This window comes from Mustela nigripes, chromosome 12 (assembly GCF_022355385.1).
Source record: "Mustela nigripes isolate SB6536 chromosome 12, MUSNIG.SB6536, whole genome shotgun sequence".
In the NCBI taxonomy this organism is placed as follows: Eukaryota; Metazoa; Chordata; class Mammalia; order Carnivora; family Mustelidae; genus Mustela; species Mustela nigripes.
In genome coordinates this window covers 40,757,246-40,774,813 of record NC_081568.1, presented here as the reverse complement: position 1 = coordinate 40,774,813, position 17,568 = coordinate 40,757,246, and the positions used below count along the sequence as shown (strand labels likewise).

The window sequence follows — 17,568 nt, the reverse complement described above, 5'->3', positions numbered from 1 at the left end:
GGCAGAAGCAGTCCAGAGAGTGGCCCGGGATACCCAATGATAAAAGCAGGTAGTATTTTTTTAAGCTGTTAAGTGATGTTCCAGATGTTGTGCTAAGCATTTTGTCTAGATGACCTCACTTAATTCTCATAATGATGTTGTGAGGTAGATATTGTTTTACACCTGACTCGTGAAGCTCAGAGATGCCCAGTCATTTGCCTAAAGGCACACAGCCAGCAGAACCCAGATTCAAACCTAGACTTAACTCTAGAGCATAAGCTCCCAATTGCTGCATTATAAGAGCTTCTGGCCTTCTTCTTCTAACGGGGGTGCTTTACCCCCAAAGCTTGCTAGAACCAGCAGTGAGCACCTCAGGACTTTCCCCACTGCTGTCCATTCACAGGTTCCGGGCCTGAGGTCTAGATGGAACAGGGCTTTCTGCTTCTGAGAAGTTTGAGTTTGAGGACCCATCCCACCAATACCCTGGGGCAGACACTGAAGACATCTGGGTAAGTGTGTGCAGATAATAATAAAGATATCCAAGAATGACAGTGAGCATTTATTGAATGCTTCCCATGAGCTGGGCACCGTGCCTGACACTTTGATTTCTTTTCTTTTCTTTAACTATTTAATTTATTTATTTATTTGACAGAGAGAGAGATCACAAGTAGGCAGAGAGGCAGGCAGAGAGATAGGAAACAGGCTCCCCGTGGAGCAGAGAGCCTGATACGGGGCTTGATCCCAGGACCCTGAGACCATGACCTGAGCTGAAGGCAGCGGCCTAACCCACTGAGCCACCCAGGATAGAACTTCAGGGGGCGCCTGGGTGGCTCAGTCCGGCATCCGACTCTTGGTTTCTGCTCGAGTCACGATCTCATGGGTTGTGGGATCAGGCCCCAAATAGAGCCCACCATCAGGCTCTGGGCTTCATGCTGGGTAGAAAGTCTTCTTAAAGATTCTCTCCCTTTCTCCCTTCTCCCATTCATGCATGCTCCCCTGGCCTCTAAAATAAGTAGATAAAATCTTAAAAAAAAAACAATAAGTAGAACTTTGGGTGGATAAGAATTGAGTTAATCCTGACCCTTGCTTCAGGAGACACTGTCTTCACTCTTTCAGACATTCTCCACTTGTATTTACTTATTTGTTTATATGATCAGTTATTTTTGCTAATGTAGTAAGGACCCACAAATCTGCCATTCAAAGCAAAAGCCGGGGTTCAGATGATATCTTACATCTAACTACGATCCCGTGCTTCTTGGCGCTGAAACCCAGCCTAACGGCCATCCTGAATGCTGTTTGTCACACCCTGTTTTCCCTTATATATAGTGCCATTGCAACTAGACATAGCCACAAAAACTTTTTAAAAACCTATAGTTGTTTCTAACTTTATTAAGAGGGCATACAATGCTATAGGTAATCTTTGTGACTTTTTCTTTACTATTATCCTGCCAAGATCCACCCACATTGCTGTCTATCATTGTGGTCACTCATTGTGGTCACTCATTGTGTTCTACAACAGTCCATTACTGGAATAGTCTCTGTGGCCGCCACTCTGTGCCTACTATACTTCACCTAATCTTTGCAGTAGCTCCAAAGGAGCTCTTCTTATCCCCATTCTACTGACAAGAAACTGAGGCCTAGAGAGACTAACGGAATTTCTGGAGGTCCCAAGTGCCAAGTTTGAAACATTCCGGTTTCTCATTCCACTGTGTTTTAGTGTAGAGGAAAAAACACTGGCTCTAGAGCCAAAAGCTCAGGGCTCAAGTCCCAGCTCCACACTTAATGGCTGTGTGACCTTGGACTAGTTGCTGCATGTCTCTGGGCCTCAATTTCCTTAAGATTAAAGAGGAGTGATGGTGGCTGCCCTTCAGTGCTCCACTGAAGCTTTGCAGATCAGTGAAGTGTGATTATTCGTATATATATCATCCGTTCCGCCTCTCCCCCAACGAACCACACAGCCTCTGCAGGACTCAGGAGATGAGTCGGAAGAACAGTGCTCCCATTCAGAAATGCAAAGGATTAGGTTGACAATGAGCTCACAGAAACCTCAGTGTGATAAAAGAACCAGAAAATCATCAGTATATGCCTCAGGCTGAACTCTTAGGAACATACGCTGTACTTATCTTTGTTATGTTTGATGGTTTGTTTTTTTTTTAAGTCACTTTTTACTATGTCTTACCTATTTTCACTATCTGACAGCCCACTCCAGCTCTTTGTTCATGGTATTTCCTCTGCATGGCTTGTTCTCCTCTAACTGCTGCCAAATACTGTGTGGTCTGATTTAGTGTCTGCCTCTGGTGTCCAGTGCCTAGCACAGTAAAGGGTACACAGCAGGTGCACTGGGGACAGATTGACTGACAACCCAGAACTCAGAGAAGGACCACGGACTAGGGAGAAGACCAGGTAAATCCTACCTAGGACAACGGTCTCCAAGAGCAGAAGGGCTCATGGAGGGGGTGAGGGAGGCAAAGAGGGGGAGCAAACTTGTCCCCTGAGGGTACCGGGGGCACTGGAGGATAGAGCTGCGCGGTAGCTCAAGACCACACCAACTTAAGGAAATCTGAACTAAGAAGAGAGGCAGATGTCCCTTCCAAGAGGGGCGGAGCCCCAGGGGACAGCTCTTTCCCAGGGAGGTGGAAAAAGTCAGTACAATGGGGAGGTGAGACACGGGCACCCAGAGTAACGCCTGGGATTTGCCTTTCCTAGCTTGGAGACCCAATGTAGGAGATGTCACCTTAGTTTTGTCATCTGTGACACAGAGGTCATGAGAGTGCTCCCCTCAGAGGTTGTGGTAAGTGGAAAGGGAGGTCAGCCTAGCCGTTCCCTCCCTTCCTCTCTCGCTCCTTCCCTCCCCCCCTTCCCCTCCTTGCCTGCAGAAACCTCCCACTGCCAGCTCTGGAATGATGCCCACCAGGTGCCCAGGACTCCAGGCTGCAGGGAGGAGTGCAGCCATCCTGGGGCAGGCCCTGGGGGACCCCCAGGCGGATTCCTGTCCCCAGGGCTAGGGCAAGACTCCAAAAAAGTGATGACAGAAGGTCCTGGGGATGGGGGACTTGAATTGCAGAGAGCTCGAGACAAACATGTCTGTTTCCACATCAGATCTACACAACTAACTCTATTTGAAAATGGATAGACTCTGAAGTTTTAAGTTTCTCTGTTCTTAACCGAAACACAGAGGTGAGCTAATGTTTCCCAGTCTGCTGTTTGTGTGCCGCTCCGAACTGGTCACCTCCTTCCAGACTCAACCTTCCCACTGTCACGTGAGCTCACTGCTGCCTCTAACGATTTCCCCCAATGGCAACACTTTCGAGGACCCCCTCCTGCTCACACCTGCCCGATTGACAGCTCCCCAGGGCCCCCGACACCAGTTTCCTCTGTGACATAGATGTGACATAGATGCCCGAAGACCTTCCCATGTGCTCCCTATGGCTAATCCCGGATTCCTCTGTCGTTTCATCCCTTCCCAGGATAGGCAGAATCTAGAGGGAAAACGGCTACAGGGGGAACTTGGATCCCAACCTCATTCATTAAGAGAAGTGATCATTTACAAACCTGTATTTTAAGTACTAGGCATTATTTTATTATTATTATTTTCTTTAACTAAATGCTTCCTGTGTGCTGAGTGCCTTCCTTGCATGAAGCCAATGACCCCTTAGGGAGACAGGAGATTGTGATCTCCATTTTTAGTTGAGGAAACTGAGACCCTGGGGGATTAAGTGGATGAGGGGAGCTAGGATTCAAACCCTGGGCAACTTGAAACCACAGCCAGTGCATGGAGCTCTCCCATTATGCTGCCTCTGTCATTAGTTACAAATCCCAGCAACCCGGCTTCTCAGGGACTGGCACACGTCCAGCTGGGGACCTGGAGGATAAAGCCCTACTCTATTGAAGGAAGACCTCTACCTGATCTTCTGGGCTGTAGGCACGCCCACCCCGCTGCACACTGAGCGCACTTCTGGGGCTTTCTCCTTTTCACTCTGGCTCTTTCTCTACCTAGATGCTGCCTCCCCAGGGTATCTGAGGTTCCTGGCTAGAAAATGCCCCTTCAATGCTCTGTATTCCCTGATGGACAGGGAATGGGCATGGGAATGGACATGTCACAGGCATGGGGGCCTTGCTGGGAGACTCGGGTACAGGGACTCTGAGCTTCCCCTCCGCCACCCCTCAGAGCTGCACCTGGTTGCTGGCCATGAGGAAACGCGATCTGTCTTTCCGGCTTCCCAGCACACTCCTAGATCAGTTTTCTTCTGGGTTCAAGTGGAGCTAAAAAAAATCCCCCTTGGTTTCATATCAGCTACATCTGCTCTCAGCAAACCCTTCAACAAGAATGGGCAGGAAGAATAAATATTTATTCTACAAACGAATATATCTGATTCCATCTTCAAAAGAAAGCTGCCGTATAAATTATCATAATTTCTCCATTCTAAGATGGCATCGATTTAAAGATGTTTTATCTGCCTAATAACAGCTTTTGGGAGGAAAAACAGAAAAATGAACTAATTGATATATCAGTTGTGAGACATGTTCTATTTTTAAAAAAAAAGTATCTCAGTATCAGTTAATTTTTTTTTTTCTAAATATGGTCCAATTCAATTTTCATTTTTTTTTTTTTTTTGGCTCTGGTATTATCAGAAAAAAAAGCTCCCAAGCCTTGCTTAACTACTGTGAGACATGGCAGGTTATCAGCAAGTGTCTTGGCCCCCTTGCAGTGCTGTTTAGCACTGTGGGCTGCTGGGTCAGTGCGGGTACAGCATGGCCACCCATGCGCTAATGGCAGCTCTGAGGCCCCCAAAGCCAATGGACATGATTTCTTCCCAGCAGAGATTTCGTCTGAGCTTGCAGATACCTCACGACCATGCTGGTGGTCCCATGGAAAGCCCGTTGGAGCCCATCATAGAACCTGAGGCAAGACACTGCCCCTTGAACCTCAGTTTCCCTAGATGTAAAACAAGAGTCATAGCATAAGATAGGTGGTCTTCAAATGTTCTTCTAATGGAGTTACGGGAACTGTGGAGCTTCCTTCAGGGCAGCCTTGGGCGTAGGAGGGCTGGAATGGACTGTACTGCGTTCTCACTCCCACTTCACTCTGAACAGTTCTATTGCTTAACATTTTGTTTGCAGAAGGATTTTGGGACCAAAAGTACTTTGAAAAACATGAGTAAATGGCCTTCTGGGGTCCTTCCAACACTACTCTTGAATACATACTCTTGTATGGTCTAAAGGATAGAGCTTCCTTTCTTAGTCTGGACACCGTCAGAATCCTTCTTAGCACAGTGCTCTGGGTCGATACTCCCAAACTCTTTGTAGTCTAATCCAAGGGTTGGCAAACTTTTTCTATGAAGGACAAAATAGTATGTATTTTAGGCTTTACCGACCACATATGACCTCTGTTACAAGTACTCCACTCTGCTCTTGTAGTGAGAAAGTCATAGACAATGCATAAGGAATGAGTGTGTCTGTGTTCCAATAAAACTTTATTTACAAAAGCTGGTGATGGGCTGGATTTGGCTCGCAGGACAAGGTGCACAGATCCCTGCCTCATAATACTAATACTTCGACCAGAAAGATGAAGAAACTGAAGCCTATGGAAGGGGTTCTAGGAACTGGGTTTGCTTGGGATCCCTGTCTCCCAGACAGCGGACCTGCTTCCATGACCCCACACGGCTCATGTAGCCGTGACTCTTAGCCCGATTTCAACTACGGGCTACACTTTTGAGGGCATGGTGCCTAGAAAAGACACGTGCCCCACTTCTCTCTCTCAAGAGATCAGTTTTCCCCGAGGCTCTAAGAGGGCTATAAAAAGCCACCGAGCGGGCTGTCGACAAATTCCCCAGAGCTGGAATGACTGCAATGTGGTGCCACATTCTGTCCCCGCTGCGGCCCGACAGCTGCTCCGGGGAGGAGAATCACGCCGGACGGGCTCTGTACCTCCACCCTCATCTGGGGCGAGGCTGGGATTCCCCAAATGGAATTTTAGATGGAGGACAAGTCCTGCCTGGGGCCTCTTTCTTCGTTCCAGGAGGATGAGAGCTTCTTGAATCCTGAACACTAGAACTCTGAGGGCCACAGTGGGAGGAGGGGAAAGGGTAAGAGATAAGATCTTATGCCAGCTGCCCGGCCATATCACTCACTGATGGAAGGTGCTCCCTTTCTCTCCCCCGGTTCTCAGCACCCTCTCTGCCCCGGCCTTGAAATCCGGACCTAGTAAATCCTTGTAGCTTACCTAGCAAGTCCTCCTTATAACTGACTTGGGGATGACCCTCCAGCTTTGAGTGAAAAACTGAGGTTTGGAGGTAGGCAGGGCTGCGTAAATAGAAGGACCTTTCTAAGGCTCAGTTTCTTCATCTGTAAAATGGGGATACTTAAAAATATGTGCAATAAACTTTCAGTTATCTATCAAAAGTAAATTACGGGAAATAACTTTAAAATCCAACAGAGGGCAAAGTTACGATACACATTCTTACTGAATTCCCTTGGCAGGTGAGATGGCACTGCTCAAAAAAGGTAAGAATCACAAATATACCAAACATTGTCCACACGTTCGCACACTGACATGAGCCACGTTCCTTCTTGGGAACACACTTAATGGCCTACTGCAGATCTACATTTTGCCATAAACTTGTTTTTGTTTTTCTTTTTTTAAAGAATTTATTTATTTATTTGACACAGAGAGAGAGATCACAAGCAGGGGGAGCAGCAGAAGGAAAGAGAGAAGCAGGTTCACTACTGAGCAGGGAGCCTGATGTGGGGCTCGATCCCAGGACCCTGGGATTATGACCTGAGCAGAAGACAGACGCTCAACCGACGGAGCCACCCACTCGTCCCTGCTGTAAACTTGTAATACAAAATCATATTCATATTTTTATAATTCACACACATGCCCTAGCTACATGCGGTACAGATAGTCTTAACCATAGCCATAGGCAGCAGTTTGGGATGGAATTTTCCATCCAAATGAAACAATGAAACAAACGACATGTTTGCTGTACAGAAAGGCTAAAATACATCAAACTCGCGGTAGTGCGAGCATGAGAGGACCCCTTGTCAAATGTAGATGCCCTGACTCCCAGTGAATGCTCAGTGGGCTCTTCTACTGAACATTCGTTCTGTGTGAAACACTGGCCATGAGAAGACAAGACCGTCCCAGACCACAGGACTCGCAGATAACTAGAAGGGGCATTTCAGTTAGTGCAATAAAATCTTCTAAAAGCCAAGACTGAGGAGGGCAGCGGTCACCCCAAGTCAGAGAGGAGGTGGAAGGGGATGTGACAGAGATGTTTGCACAATGGGGTGATGCTGAGCTGGTCTCTTTTTGGATGGGGGTGGGGGGACAGCAGAGACATCTTTCTGAGACCCAGTGTTTGCATCTGTCCGATGGGGACTCAGCTGTCCACTCCACAGGGCTTTTACCAGGGTTGAGAGAAACCACAGAAGAGAAACTCAGGCTGCAGGGGTTTGCAGAGAAAGGCGTTTAGTGGTCATTTTTGTCTGAATATCCCTATGACACAGGTTCCTTCTTGTCCATGGCAACCCCCGAGTGTATGACTGTGGAGAGAGAATGGGTATGGTTACAAGAGGCTGCAAAGGCTCTGAACGAAGCCTTCGCCGTGCTCACCATCCCAACACTGTGCTGCAGCGGACACGACTGGTAAATGTAGAAATTCTTCTAAAAGTTTTAAGTGTTGTAAAAATATATGTTCTCGTGTTGCCGAGTGAGTGGCTGAGCCAAGGCGAGGCTGTGGGATCCTGCTTCCATGGCCAGACTCATGTCTACTCTAAACTGTGTGCTGAGCCATTTATTGGAGATGGATCTCCTCGGGCTAGAGCTTACACACCCTGAGAGCCCACAGCAGAGGGCAGGGTGGGGTAGGGAACGAAAGGCCCCGAGGTGAACACTGGCATGCCTAAAAGTCCACTGGGCACAGACTTGTTGTTGGGTGTGGGGGGGTGTATTCAGATTTATTATGGACTACAATAGAAAAATTGCTTGGCGTTTTAAAGATAAAATGAGACATTTCAGAAGACTACTTTGGATAAAAGATCCAGACCCTAGAGTCCCACTTGGCTGAAAAGTACACAAGACTGTGTTTGAGACAGCAGCAGGGAATCCTGGCAGGTGTTTGGGCAGGGTCAAGGGTCATGATAAAAGCAGGTCACTGCTTAAAACAGTGAGCTCATCAGACTCAGCTGGGAGCTGTGCAAACTCACACAAACCCAAGCCTCACTCCAGACCCACTGATCAGATCTCTGGGGGCTTATTTTCAGTGGGCCCCACGGGAGGGGATTCTGATCCCAGCTGGGGTCAGACAAACCGAGAGCGGTCCTCGGGGCAGGCTGGAGAAGGTGAGAGCAGAAACAGGAAGCTCTCATGCGGTGGAGGAGAAGAAGCCATAGACATTTTTCAAGAAGAGTCAACAGGATTTAAGGTCTTCTTGGATAAAGGATGAAAGCAAAGGAAGCAATGAGTAACGATGAAGCCTCCGTTTCTGCGTCCCTAAGGTGAGATTCATTGAAATGGAGAATCCTGGAGTTGAAAGTGGTCATATCCAACTTCTATGTTATAAATTTTGTATTTTTTCATTCATTTACTCAGCATCTCAACAGAGGCTTTTCGAGCATTTACTACGTGCCAAGCATGAACTCTGGGTGCTAGGGAAAGAGCTGTGAACACAGGTAAGAGGGGCCCTGCCCCCACAGAGCTCACGTTCACAGCTAATTCAATCCCACGACTGATTCTAATTATGAAAATAGCAGCCAAGGAGGAAGGAGGGCCCCTGCCTGGGAGATTGGGATAGATGGCCTTGAGGAAGTCAGGTTTGAGCAGACAGCAAAGGATGAGCAGGACTGAGCAGGCAGAGCTACAAAGCCCAGTGTGTGGAGACCCCGCAGCCAGAGATGGACAGGGCACAAAGCAAGCAGGTGACAGACACGGCAGCATCCTGAGGACCGTCATGGAGATTTTCGTTTATATCTTAAAAACACTGAGAATCCAGTGAGAAGGGTTGAAACGTGATCGGATCTATAGTTTAAATGACTGTCTTTAATGGCATCAGGTCCTCTCCTTTCTGAATTCAATCCTTGAGTGTAATTTATAAGACCCATTAAAAGTTATGATAAAGTGCAGTTTATTCTTTATTAATTTTTTTATTTTATTTTTAAAAGACTTTATTTACTTATTTGACAGACAAAGATCACAAGTAGGCAGAGAGGCAGGCAGAGAGAGAGGGGGAAGCAGGCTCCCTGCTGAGCAGAGAGCCCGATGTGGGGTTTGATCTCAGGACCCTGATGAAGGCAGAGGCTTAACCCACTGAGCCACCCAGGTGCCTTGACAAAGTGTGGTTTAAATAAAAGGTGGATACTTCAGGCGGAAGTCCCATTCTCTACAGTTCACAAAGGGGCCATGCCTAGAGAAGTCACTTGAATATTAGGTGACGGTTGTTTTTTTTTTTTTTTTTTTTTAAGATTTTATTTATTTGTCAGAGAGAGGAAGAGAGAGCGAGCACAGGCAGACAGAATGGCAGGCAGAGGCAGAGGGAGAAGCAGGCTCCCTGCCGAGCAAGGAGCCCGATGTGGGACTCAATCCCAGGACGCTGGGATCATGACCTGAGCTGAAGGCAGCTGCTTAACCAACTGAGCCACCCAGGCGTCCTGGTGACGGCTGTTCTTAGTTTATATGTTACTATGGTCCCCATAGGAAGCATTCCGTGATTCCCTGATCTGTGGCCACTCAGCCTCTGCTTCCTATGTCCCTGGCCAACTTCAGTTCTCGTAGCGGATAATTCTCATTTATGTGCTTCTCCTAGATCAAGCCCAAACCAGCCTCTCTTTGAGCTCCTGTACAGCCTTCTGGAGGGTGGTTCTATTATCTCTTCTACCGGACTGATCCTGTGTCCCCCTTTCAAATCGGTCTTGTTCACAAACAGCCCCATTTCCTCCAATATCTCCTCACGTGGTTGTGTTGTTAACAGAAAAAGAGAAACAGGAAAGGTGATCTGATTTGGTGGTGAATAAGAGGAGTTCAAAACCGGGTCACTTGGAGGTCGAGATGACTTCTGGATGGAAATGCACCATAGGCAGGAGGTAAATAATGCAGGATTGGACCCAACTCATGGCTGAAGATGGACCCTGAGCATCACCCGGGAGGAGGTGTGGCTCTCTACACAAGGGAGTATAGGGAGAGAGCTGAGAATGTGGGGAGGGAGGGGCAAGGGTCTTTAAAGAAGAAAAAGCAAGTGAGCCAGAGGGCAACACGGAGAATAGCAATTCGTGAGCACCTGCCATGGGCCGGGTGCTGGGCACTGTGCAAATAATACCACGGTCCAGTTTCCCAGTTCTGGGTGTCATTCTTCCAGCTTTGCAGACTGAGGCGACAAGGCTTAGTTGGTTAACTTGCCTGAGGGGTGGAGAAGTCCAGAGGCTGTGAGCACTGATAGCAGTGGGATTGAGGGACAGGAAGAGACGCAAGAGACACTAGGAGGGTTGGAGCAGTGGTTATTTAATGGAGACTTACTTGATTCCAAAATGCATGCTTTCTTCATCTCCACCAAGTAGCAGAATACATTTAGAGGAGTCCATAGTGGGTCAATAACACTACAGAGAAGTCCAGGGGATGGGACTCAGATGAAACAACATGGAACGATTTGTGACCCAGAAGAGCGGTCTTTCTGCAGAAGGTGTGATTGGAAGGGAGAGGGCAGGCAGCGCACAGGGTGTGGGGGACGGGGCTGGAGGCTGACATGCTGACTGTGTACTTGAGAAGTTTGGCCGGGAAAGGAAGGAGGAAAACACTTAGGGGTAGATGGCGTGTGTGCATGTGCGCGCGTGGGCAGGGAGTTTAATTTTTTGTTCAGTTGCATGTTTTTTTTTAGAAGGGTAAGAGAAGTATGAGAAGCGGATGGTATCCAAACACAGGATTGTTTTTCCCAAGCAAAGATCAGAATGGAGTAATGATAGGCTTCTGGCAGAGGTTAGGGAGGGAGGAACTTACTTGGCAGGGTTCTCACCCATGTGAGAAGGGGGGTTTGAAACTGATATTTGAGGGAGAGGCAGAAAAAACCTTGACTACAATGGAGAAGCCAAACACCATGGAGGCTGAGTGGGATAAGGACATGGAAGCAGTGCCCAATGATAGCAGAATCCTCTACATGGAAGAGAGTAAGTTCAAATCTCATGGCCCCATGGGACCACATACACTCATTGCCAAGAGTGGCTGAAATCCAAGCAACTGTATTTGATAAATATAATAGCTATCCCTCCTGAATGTTTCTTAAGAGCTAGCCTACATGTATTACCCTTCCCTATGACACTGCAAATGAAATGAAACTGAAGGTCAGAGAAATTTATTTATCTAACTCATACAAGATCATACAGCTTGAAAGTTGCAGCGCAAACTCAAACCCTTGGGGCATCTGGTTGTTCAGTTGGTAGAGCATGCAACTCTTGATCCCAAGGTCATGAGTTCAAGCCCCACATTGGGCATGGAACCTACTTAACAAACCAAAACACCTCAAACCCACATTTATCCATTCTCTGAACCATTTCAGCTTTACTGAGTCTCCAGGCTGACAAAGAGGATGTCGCAAAACCTATTTGGATGGAAAAGATTAATATGGTTGAGTATTCCTTTCAGAAGGCCAGTAATGGACAGGAGTAGACAATGAACTTGCATGTCAGGGAAGAGGTATGTCTGAACGGCAATTCATGGCCTTCGTGGTGGAAGTTGGGTGGTGAGTCACCGTGGAGAGCTCATTCTAGGAGCAGCTACAGGTTGCTTGGCCCATGAAAGCTGGATAAGGAAGATGTGGCTTTCCTAATATATATCTCAAAGCTGGTCCAACAGTGGAATGATAGTTAGAATGGGTTCTTCTACCATCTCTTGAACAATAAAAATCTCATTTAATGAAAGGCAGAGTTTCAGATTATTCCTTGAGTTGCCCAGAAGACAACCTGCTCTCCCAAAGAATACAGACTGCAAAAGAAATTCCCATCTTGGGTTGAATTCAGCTTGATGAAAAAGAACTAGTTGTGAAGTGGAAAGGAAAGGAACCTTGGGGGAAATCAGTGACTTCCATGAGGCAGGCAGATCAGACAACACCTTGGACATTAAGAAGGCAAATGACAAAATCAGGAAAATATTAGACCAAAGTCTTCAAAGAGAGAATGACTTGAGAAGACTGGGAAGTTTGCAGAGGCAAACTTACATAAAGAAACAGCCAGTCAGTAGGCAGGAATAAATAGGATAAATAAGGGAAAGTGGAGACATTGGCATGTGTATTAATATTTTATCAGTCACTCAGCGATGTCAGTTGGATGGTGGTGCAATTACTGAAGGTCAGAGATGGATTTTCAAGAGATAAGCAGCACAAAGGAGCTCCAGGACACAGAGTAGGTAGGTTATGACACAGGCCCTGTCCTTGATGTGCACAAAACTGTCTAGCTCAGTTCTTAAAACAGAGTAGGGACTCAAAAATCTGTCATCAGAGTCAGACTAGCTTGTGGAAGGACCAAGTGAAGCTTTATAAAGCAATTTTATTATGCAGAGTCTAATGAAAAAAGACTGTAATTACAATAGCATTTATTGAGTGGGTCCAACATGCTAGGCATTGGTTGGAGTATCTTCCATGCATTTAATATTTACAACAACCCCAAGAAATAGCTATTATCAGTATCCATATATATATTTTTTTAGCCTCCTATGAAGACAGAGAGTTAGTTAATTTGTCCTGTGGAAGGTGGTGTCTATGGACATCAGTCTATGATTCTCTTTGTATGATGTTCATGAATCGGGAATTCCTACTGGAAGAGATTTCATTATAAGCGGTTTCTCTGTTCTGGTGTCCTACAAATCTTGCTCTACTCACAGAAAGACACACATTGTGTTAGTAGAGAAATCCTAATTCCCAGGTTTGTTTTCATTCTCAAGGCGGTTGACTTTGGTGCTGAGCTTTTGTGTTGTCATGGCTGCTGAAGATCTGAGCAGCACAGGTGAGGTGTGGAAGAGGCCCCTGGAGCTGGCAGGAAGACGTGGCATCCAAGCCTGGCTCCAGGGCTTGGGCAGGTCACCTGCCACCGTGGAGGCAATCAGCAGTAAGCTGAAGATCGACTTTGGTTCAAACCTAGCTCTGTCCCTTACACAGCAAGTGATTGGGCAAGTTCATGTCAATGACCCAACCTTGCTGCTCTGGACAGGAGTGTATCCTCCTCTACTCCCCCCCCCCCCAAATCCATATGTTGAAGCCCCAACCTTCCAATATGACTGTATTTGGAGACAGGGCCTTTAGGGAGGTAATTAAGGCAAAATGAGATCATAAGGGGTGGGCCTGATAGGACTGATGTCCTTACAGGAGCAGGAAGAGAGATCCACTCCCTGCCTTCCAGAAGCTTCCATCTGGGCAGGGAAGGTAGGCACAAAGCATACAGCCCGAGAACTAACTCTTAGAGTAACAGCATAATGAGATAAGAGTTGCGAAGGAGAAGGAGAGTAGGTGGGGAGAGCCTGCAGCATGGGAGAGAGTTCTAGAACATTCTGAGTACTAACAGAGCCCCAGGAAGTCCAGCTTCCGAGCAGTAGTGCTCTGGAGACAGCCTTCTTAAGTGAGGTGTCAGTTACTAAGCATTTAAAGCTAACTGAATTATTGTCACCCTTGGTCAGTCTAAGGACGACATAGTCCTCCCACAATTCTGAGCAGACTAGATAGGGATTTTTGTACTGGGGACCAGACAGGGTGATATGTGACAACTTTCTCTATCTCCGGGGTGGGGGTGGGGGCTCTTTGGTTTAGATGTACCACGTGGGAGGTGGGAAGGGAGGGCTGAGGGACATTAGAGGTGCCTCTTCTCTCTACTTTTCCTCCCTGGTGAGTGTGTATACTCTCTGTAAACCTATCCAGGAGTCGGCTAACAGGTGAGCACTGCTTTTGGGATCACAATCTCTGTCTCCAAAACGCGGATCAGAAGCCCCGCCCATTTCCTGCATGCCCTTCCAAGCATGAAAGGAGGTGTAGCGGTATTTTGTGCTGAGAGCAGGTGGGTGGAAAGGTTTTCCCCAGCATCTTGAACTGGAAGCTGCTGGGGTTTCCTAGAGCCCCTGGGAAGTCCTTAAGACTGGCTGTCCTGTACTGGGAGTGCAGGCCAGCTTATCAGGAAACCTCACGCACTCATCCCTGACCCTAGTGCTCTCCTAACCGCTTCCACACCCACCCGGTCACTCTTCCCGCCCCCCACTCCCTGCCTTGGGGGCCTCAGCACAGAAAACAAACAGATGGATGAAAGGTGTGAGATTATTAAGGAGGTAGAGGAATTTTCCATTAATAATAACAACAACAATAATAATAATGCTTCTCATGTCGGCACAGCATTGACCAGTTTACCAAGCGCATTCCCTCCTGTGATCGCTCAGCCTGGCAGAGGTGGGTGGCTGGAACCCTGGCGTTCCGATCCCCAGCGTTCGACACTGCCCCCATATCCAAGCAGGCCACTACTTCTTCGCAGACACATGTCTTTGAAGAGTCTAGGCCTTTTCTTGGGCAGGGCACCCCTCAAGGGCTGCTAACTTTTCTCACGTCAATGTACACACGCTCTCTCCAATCTCTGAAACTTTTATCAAACAAACTCAATTCCTGAAAAAGGGTGGGAGCCAGAAGGGGCCTTGCAGAGACCACAATGTAACTTTGTCACTAGTCCAGAGAGGTAGAAGGATTGGGTGAAGGTCACACAGCCTGGCAAAGGCAGAGCCCGGGCTCAGATACCCACGCGCACAGAGGCAGGCTCGCCTGTCCCTGCTCTCAATGCCTTAGGCAGCAGTAAACTCCGGTCTCCAGGGGCGTCTCTTGGTGGGGGGGCACGGTGGGGGGGTTTTGGGAGTGTACCTGCCAACCCCATCTTACCCTTCCAGAGGGGAATGGGGTGGGAGGAGCTCGCTGTCCTCAGGAATCCCGTGGGGGCATTCTCTAATGGAGTTGACTCTGAGTGTAGGAAACTGGTCTTACACACAGGATGCCACTCCGACCCGGGACGCGAGGGACTTATCTACACCCGTGCTGCCCCGGCGGAAGGAGGCACCTGTCCACTCTGCCCCGGGCCTCCCACCCCCGACCCCGCGCCGGCTCCGACCCCTCCTCCGCCCCCCACCCCTCTACCACCTCCTCCTCCCCTCGGGCCCCTGGATTGCCGTTCTCCTCCCCGCCCCGCGCGGCAGCCAATGCGGCTGCCGCGGCTCCTCTTACCCCGGCCTCGGTCCATGGCGCCGGCGGCGGTCCCCGGGCGCGCCGAGCAGGGCGCAGCTGCTCGGTTGGGGCTGGTAGCGGCCGGCGCTGCGCTCTCCGGTCCGGCCCCGCGGGAGCGCCCTCCGCGCACGTCCCCTCCCCCAGACAGGATGCCTGCCCGGCGCCCCCCCGCCCGCGCGCGCCCGCCCGCGCCCGCCCTCACGCCGCTCCCGGAATAGACCCGGAGCACGCCTCGCCCCCTGGGCGGGGGGCCGGCCGGTGTCCCGGGTCCCGCACACACCCACGCCACACCCTGCCTCGCGCACGCCCCCGCGCCCCTCCCGCGGTGGGCCGGGGAGCCACTGCCAGGTTCACGCGCTCTCTCTCCGGAGCGGCCCACCCCTGCCCGGCCCGCGCGGTCTTGCGCTCTGCTTGCGCTGGGCTGCGGATGGGGGGGCTTACTGTCGCACCTTCCATCCCATTCCATCCGCAGACTGCCCAGACTGTTAGAACTTGTCCCCCGTCCCTCCACCCCCAGGGGAATCAAAACATCTCCTTGCAGCTGCCCCTCATTTCCTGACTCTGGGTTTATGGTCTCTACTCGACAGGTCTTGCTTGAGCGCTTTCTAGTGCTGATAGTGGACAGGGCGCTAGGCGGGTGCAGCGTCAATAATGGTGTGAGAGAAGAGCGGAATAATAAAGATCTGCAAAAAGGAAGATCGCCAAAGACAAGGACAGAGACGATTAAAAGGTGGGCAGAGCTTGGGATATTTCCAACTTCTGGAACTTTTGTGTATTAACGGTGAAGAAATATCAAAACGGAGGGGTACAGCGGTGTGGAAGTGAATGCGTTCAGCACACTTTTGTATGCTAGTGCAATGTAAGTGTGCTCTTTCCAAAAATTATTGGAGCATATAGAATAAATACTGCTGTGGCCAGTGTGGCTGGGCCAGGAGTGGGATTTAAGTTTAAGTGTGTATGAAGAATGTCGACTTCTTTCATCCTATTAGTGTTATCTCTGTGAAAGCAGGTACAACTCATTTACAGACTATATCAAATGTCTAAATTGAAGACCTTTTATAATGTGAAGTCCAAGCCCAGTTGTCCTCCTAGACAGCCTTCCTCCCCAAGATGGGCCAAGTCTTCTGTTTTCAGTTTTGATTAGGGAACTCCTTTGACTTAGAACTTCCTGGCATTGGGAATGCCTTTGCAGAGGCAGACAGAGGAGGAACAGCTTGGGAAAGAGAATCCTGCAACTTCCTGGCCTGGGTGTCTTTTCTCCATGGCTTTTATGGGCAAGTTGTAATTAATGCTGTCTTCAAGAAATTGTGTGTGTTGTCTGTAGTGTGTATGTGTGAACATGCAGAGGAAATGTGGTGTACTGAATAAAACAATAGGATTTGAGTCTGAAAACTTGTGTGTGAGGTCTTGCTCTATAAAGTGCGTAAGCCTGGCTTGCTCATTTGTGCTTGGGGAGACCTCTTATTGACCTCGTAGGGCTGTTGAGAGGGCAGATGAAATGATGATACAAACCCACTTTATAAACCATAAATAGCTATAAAAATGTGAGCCATTATTATTTTCCAAGTTCCTCTTTGTTCCTGCCTACTTTTCCAATTTGAAAAGGTCAGTTTAAATTCTAAAGCAGACAACCAACAATTTACAAGTGGATTAAGTTCCCTAAGTTCACTGTTGGAACTCTGAAACCCTTGAAAACAAGGCTGTAAATGGCAGTTAAGTTCCTAGGCCAGCCCATTAATACTTTTAAAAACACAATATTTCACTTGAAAGAATAAAATAATATAAGATATAACAATTGGCAAGAGAGATGGAGTCTGGTAGATTTTTAAAAGAAATTTCAGACACTTTCAAGGACCTTGGAGGTTCCTCAGAGAATTGGGACAGAAAAGTAAAAAGAGATAAGGATAACTTATATGGATCTGTGGAATAATTTATGGAGTAGGATTAACTGAGCTGTGAACTGGAGAAAATGTATAGGTGGAGGAACACAGTTCATGTGCAGTTCTGCTAAGGAGTAAGGAAAAGAATGGTCTGTGGAGGCGGGTGGTTCTGGTTTAGATAATTACTCATAATGCCCACTGGGTGGCACTGTTGACTAAGTTGACTACAGCTTGGTTGCAGTCAGGATGATGGAATGAGAAACCCTGTTTTGGGTTCCCCAGGCAAGGAATGACTATATACATACATATATATATATATACTATATACATACATATATATATATATATATATTCCTAAGTGAACTGATGAAACGTGGTGTTGTTTTTATGGTGATGACAGACCCCATTAAATTAAAGGGACAGAGAAAAAAATATATATATATTTCTAATATATATGTATTTTTTTCTCCCATTAAATTAAAGGG

The 17,568-nt window shown here is 48.0% G+C and overlaps 1 protein-coding gene and 1 long non-coding RNA gene across 2 annotated transcripts in view; one reads left to right on the top strand and one right to left on the bottom strand.

Annotated features, from left to right (window-relative positions):
* The window catches only part of AFAP1L1 (actin filament associated protein 1 like 1), a 57,458-nt gene extending 42,114 nt beyond the window's left edge, over positions 1–15,344 (bottom strand). The window contains exon 1 of the mRNA XM_059417127.1: positions 15,204–15,344. Coding sequence (XP_059273110.1) covers positions 15,204–15,219 — 16 coding nt within the window. The 5' untranslated portion in view covers positions 15,220–15,344. The remainder of the gene's footprint in view (positions 1–15,203) is intronic.
* A 466-nt stretch (positions 15,345–15,810) lies between these two features.
* Positions 15,811–17,568, top strand: part of LOC132027782 (uncharacterized) — an 8,949-nt gene continuing 7,191 nt past the window's right edge. The window contains exon 1 of the long non-coding RNA XR_009407205.1: positions 15,811–15,933. This is a non-coding gene — a long non-coding RNA (uncharacterized LOC132027782). The remainder of the gene's footprint in view (positions 15,934–17,568) is intronic.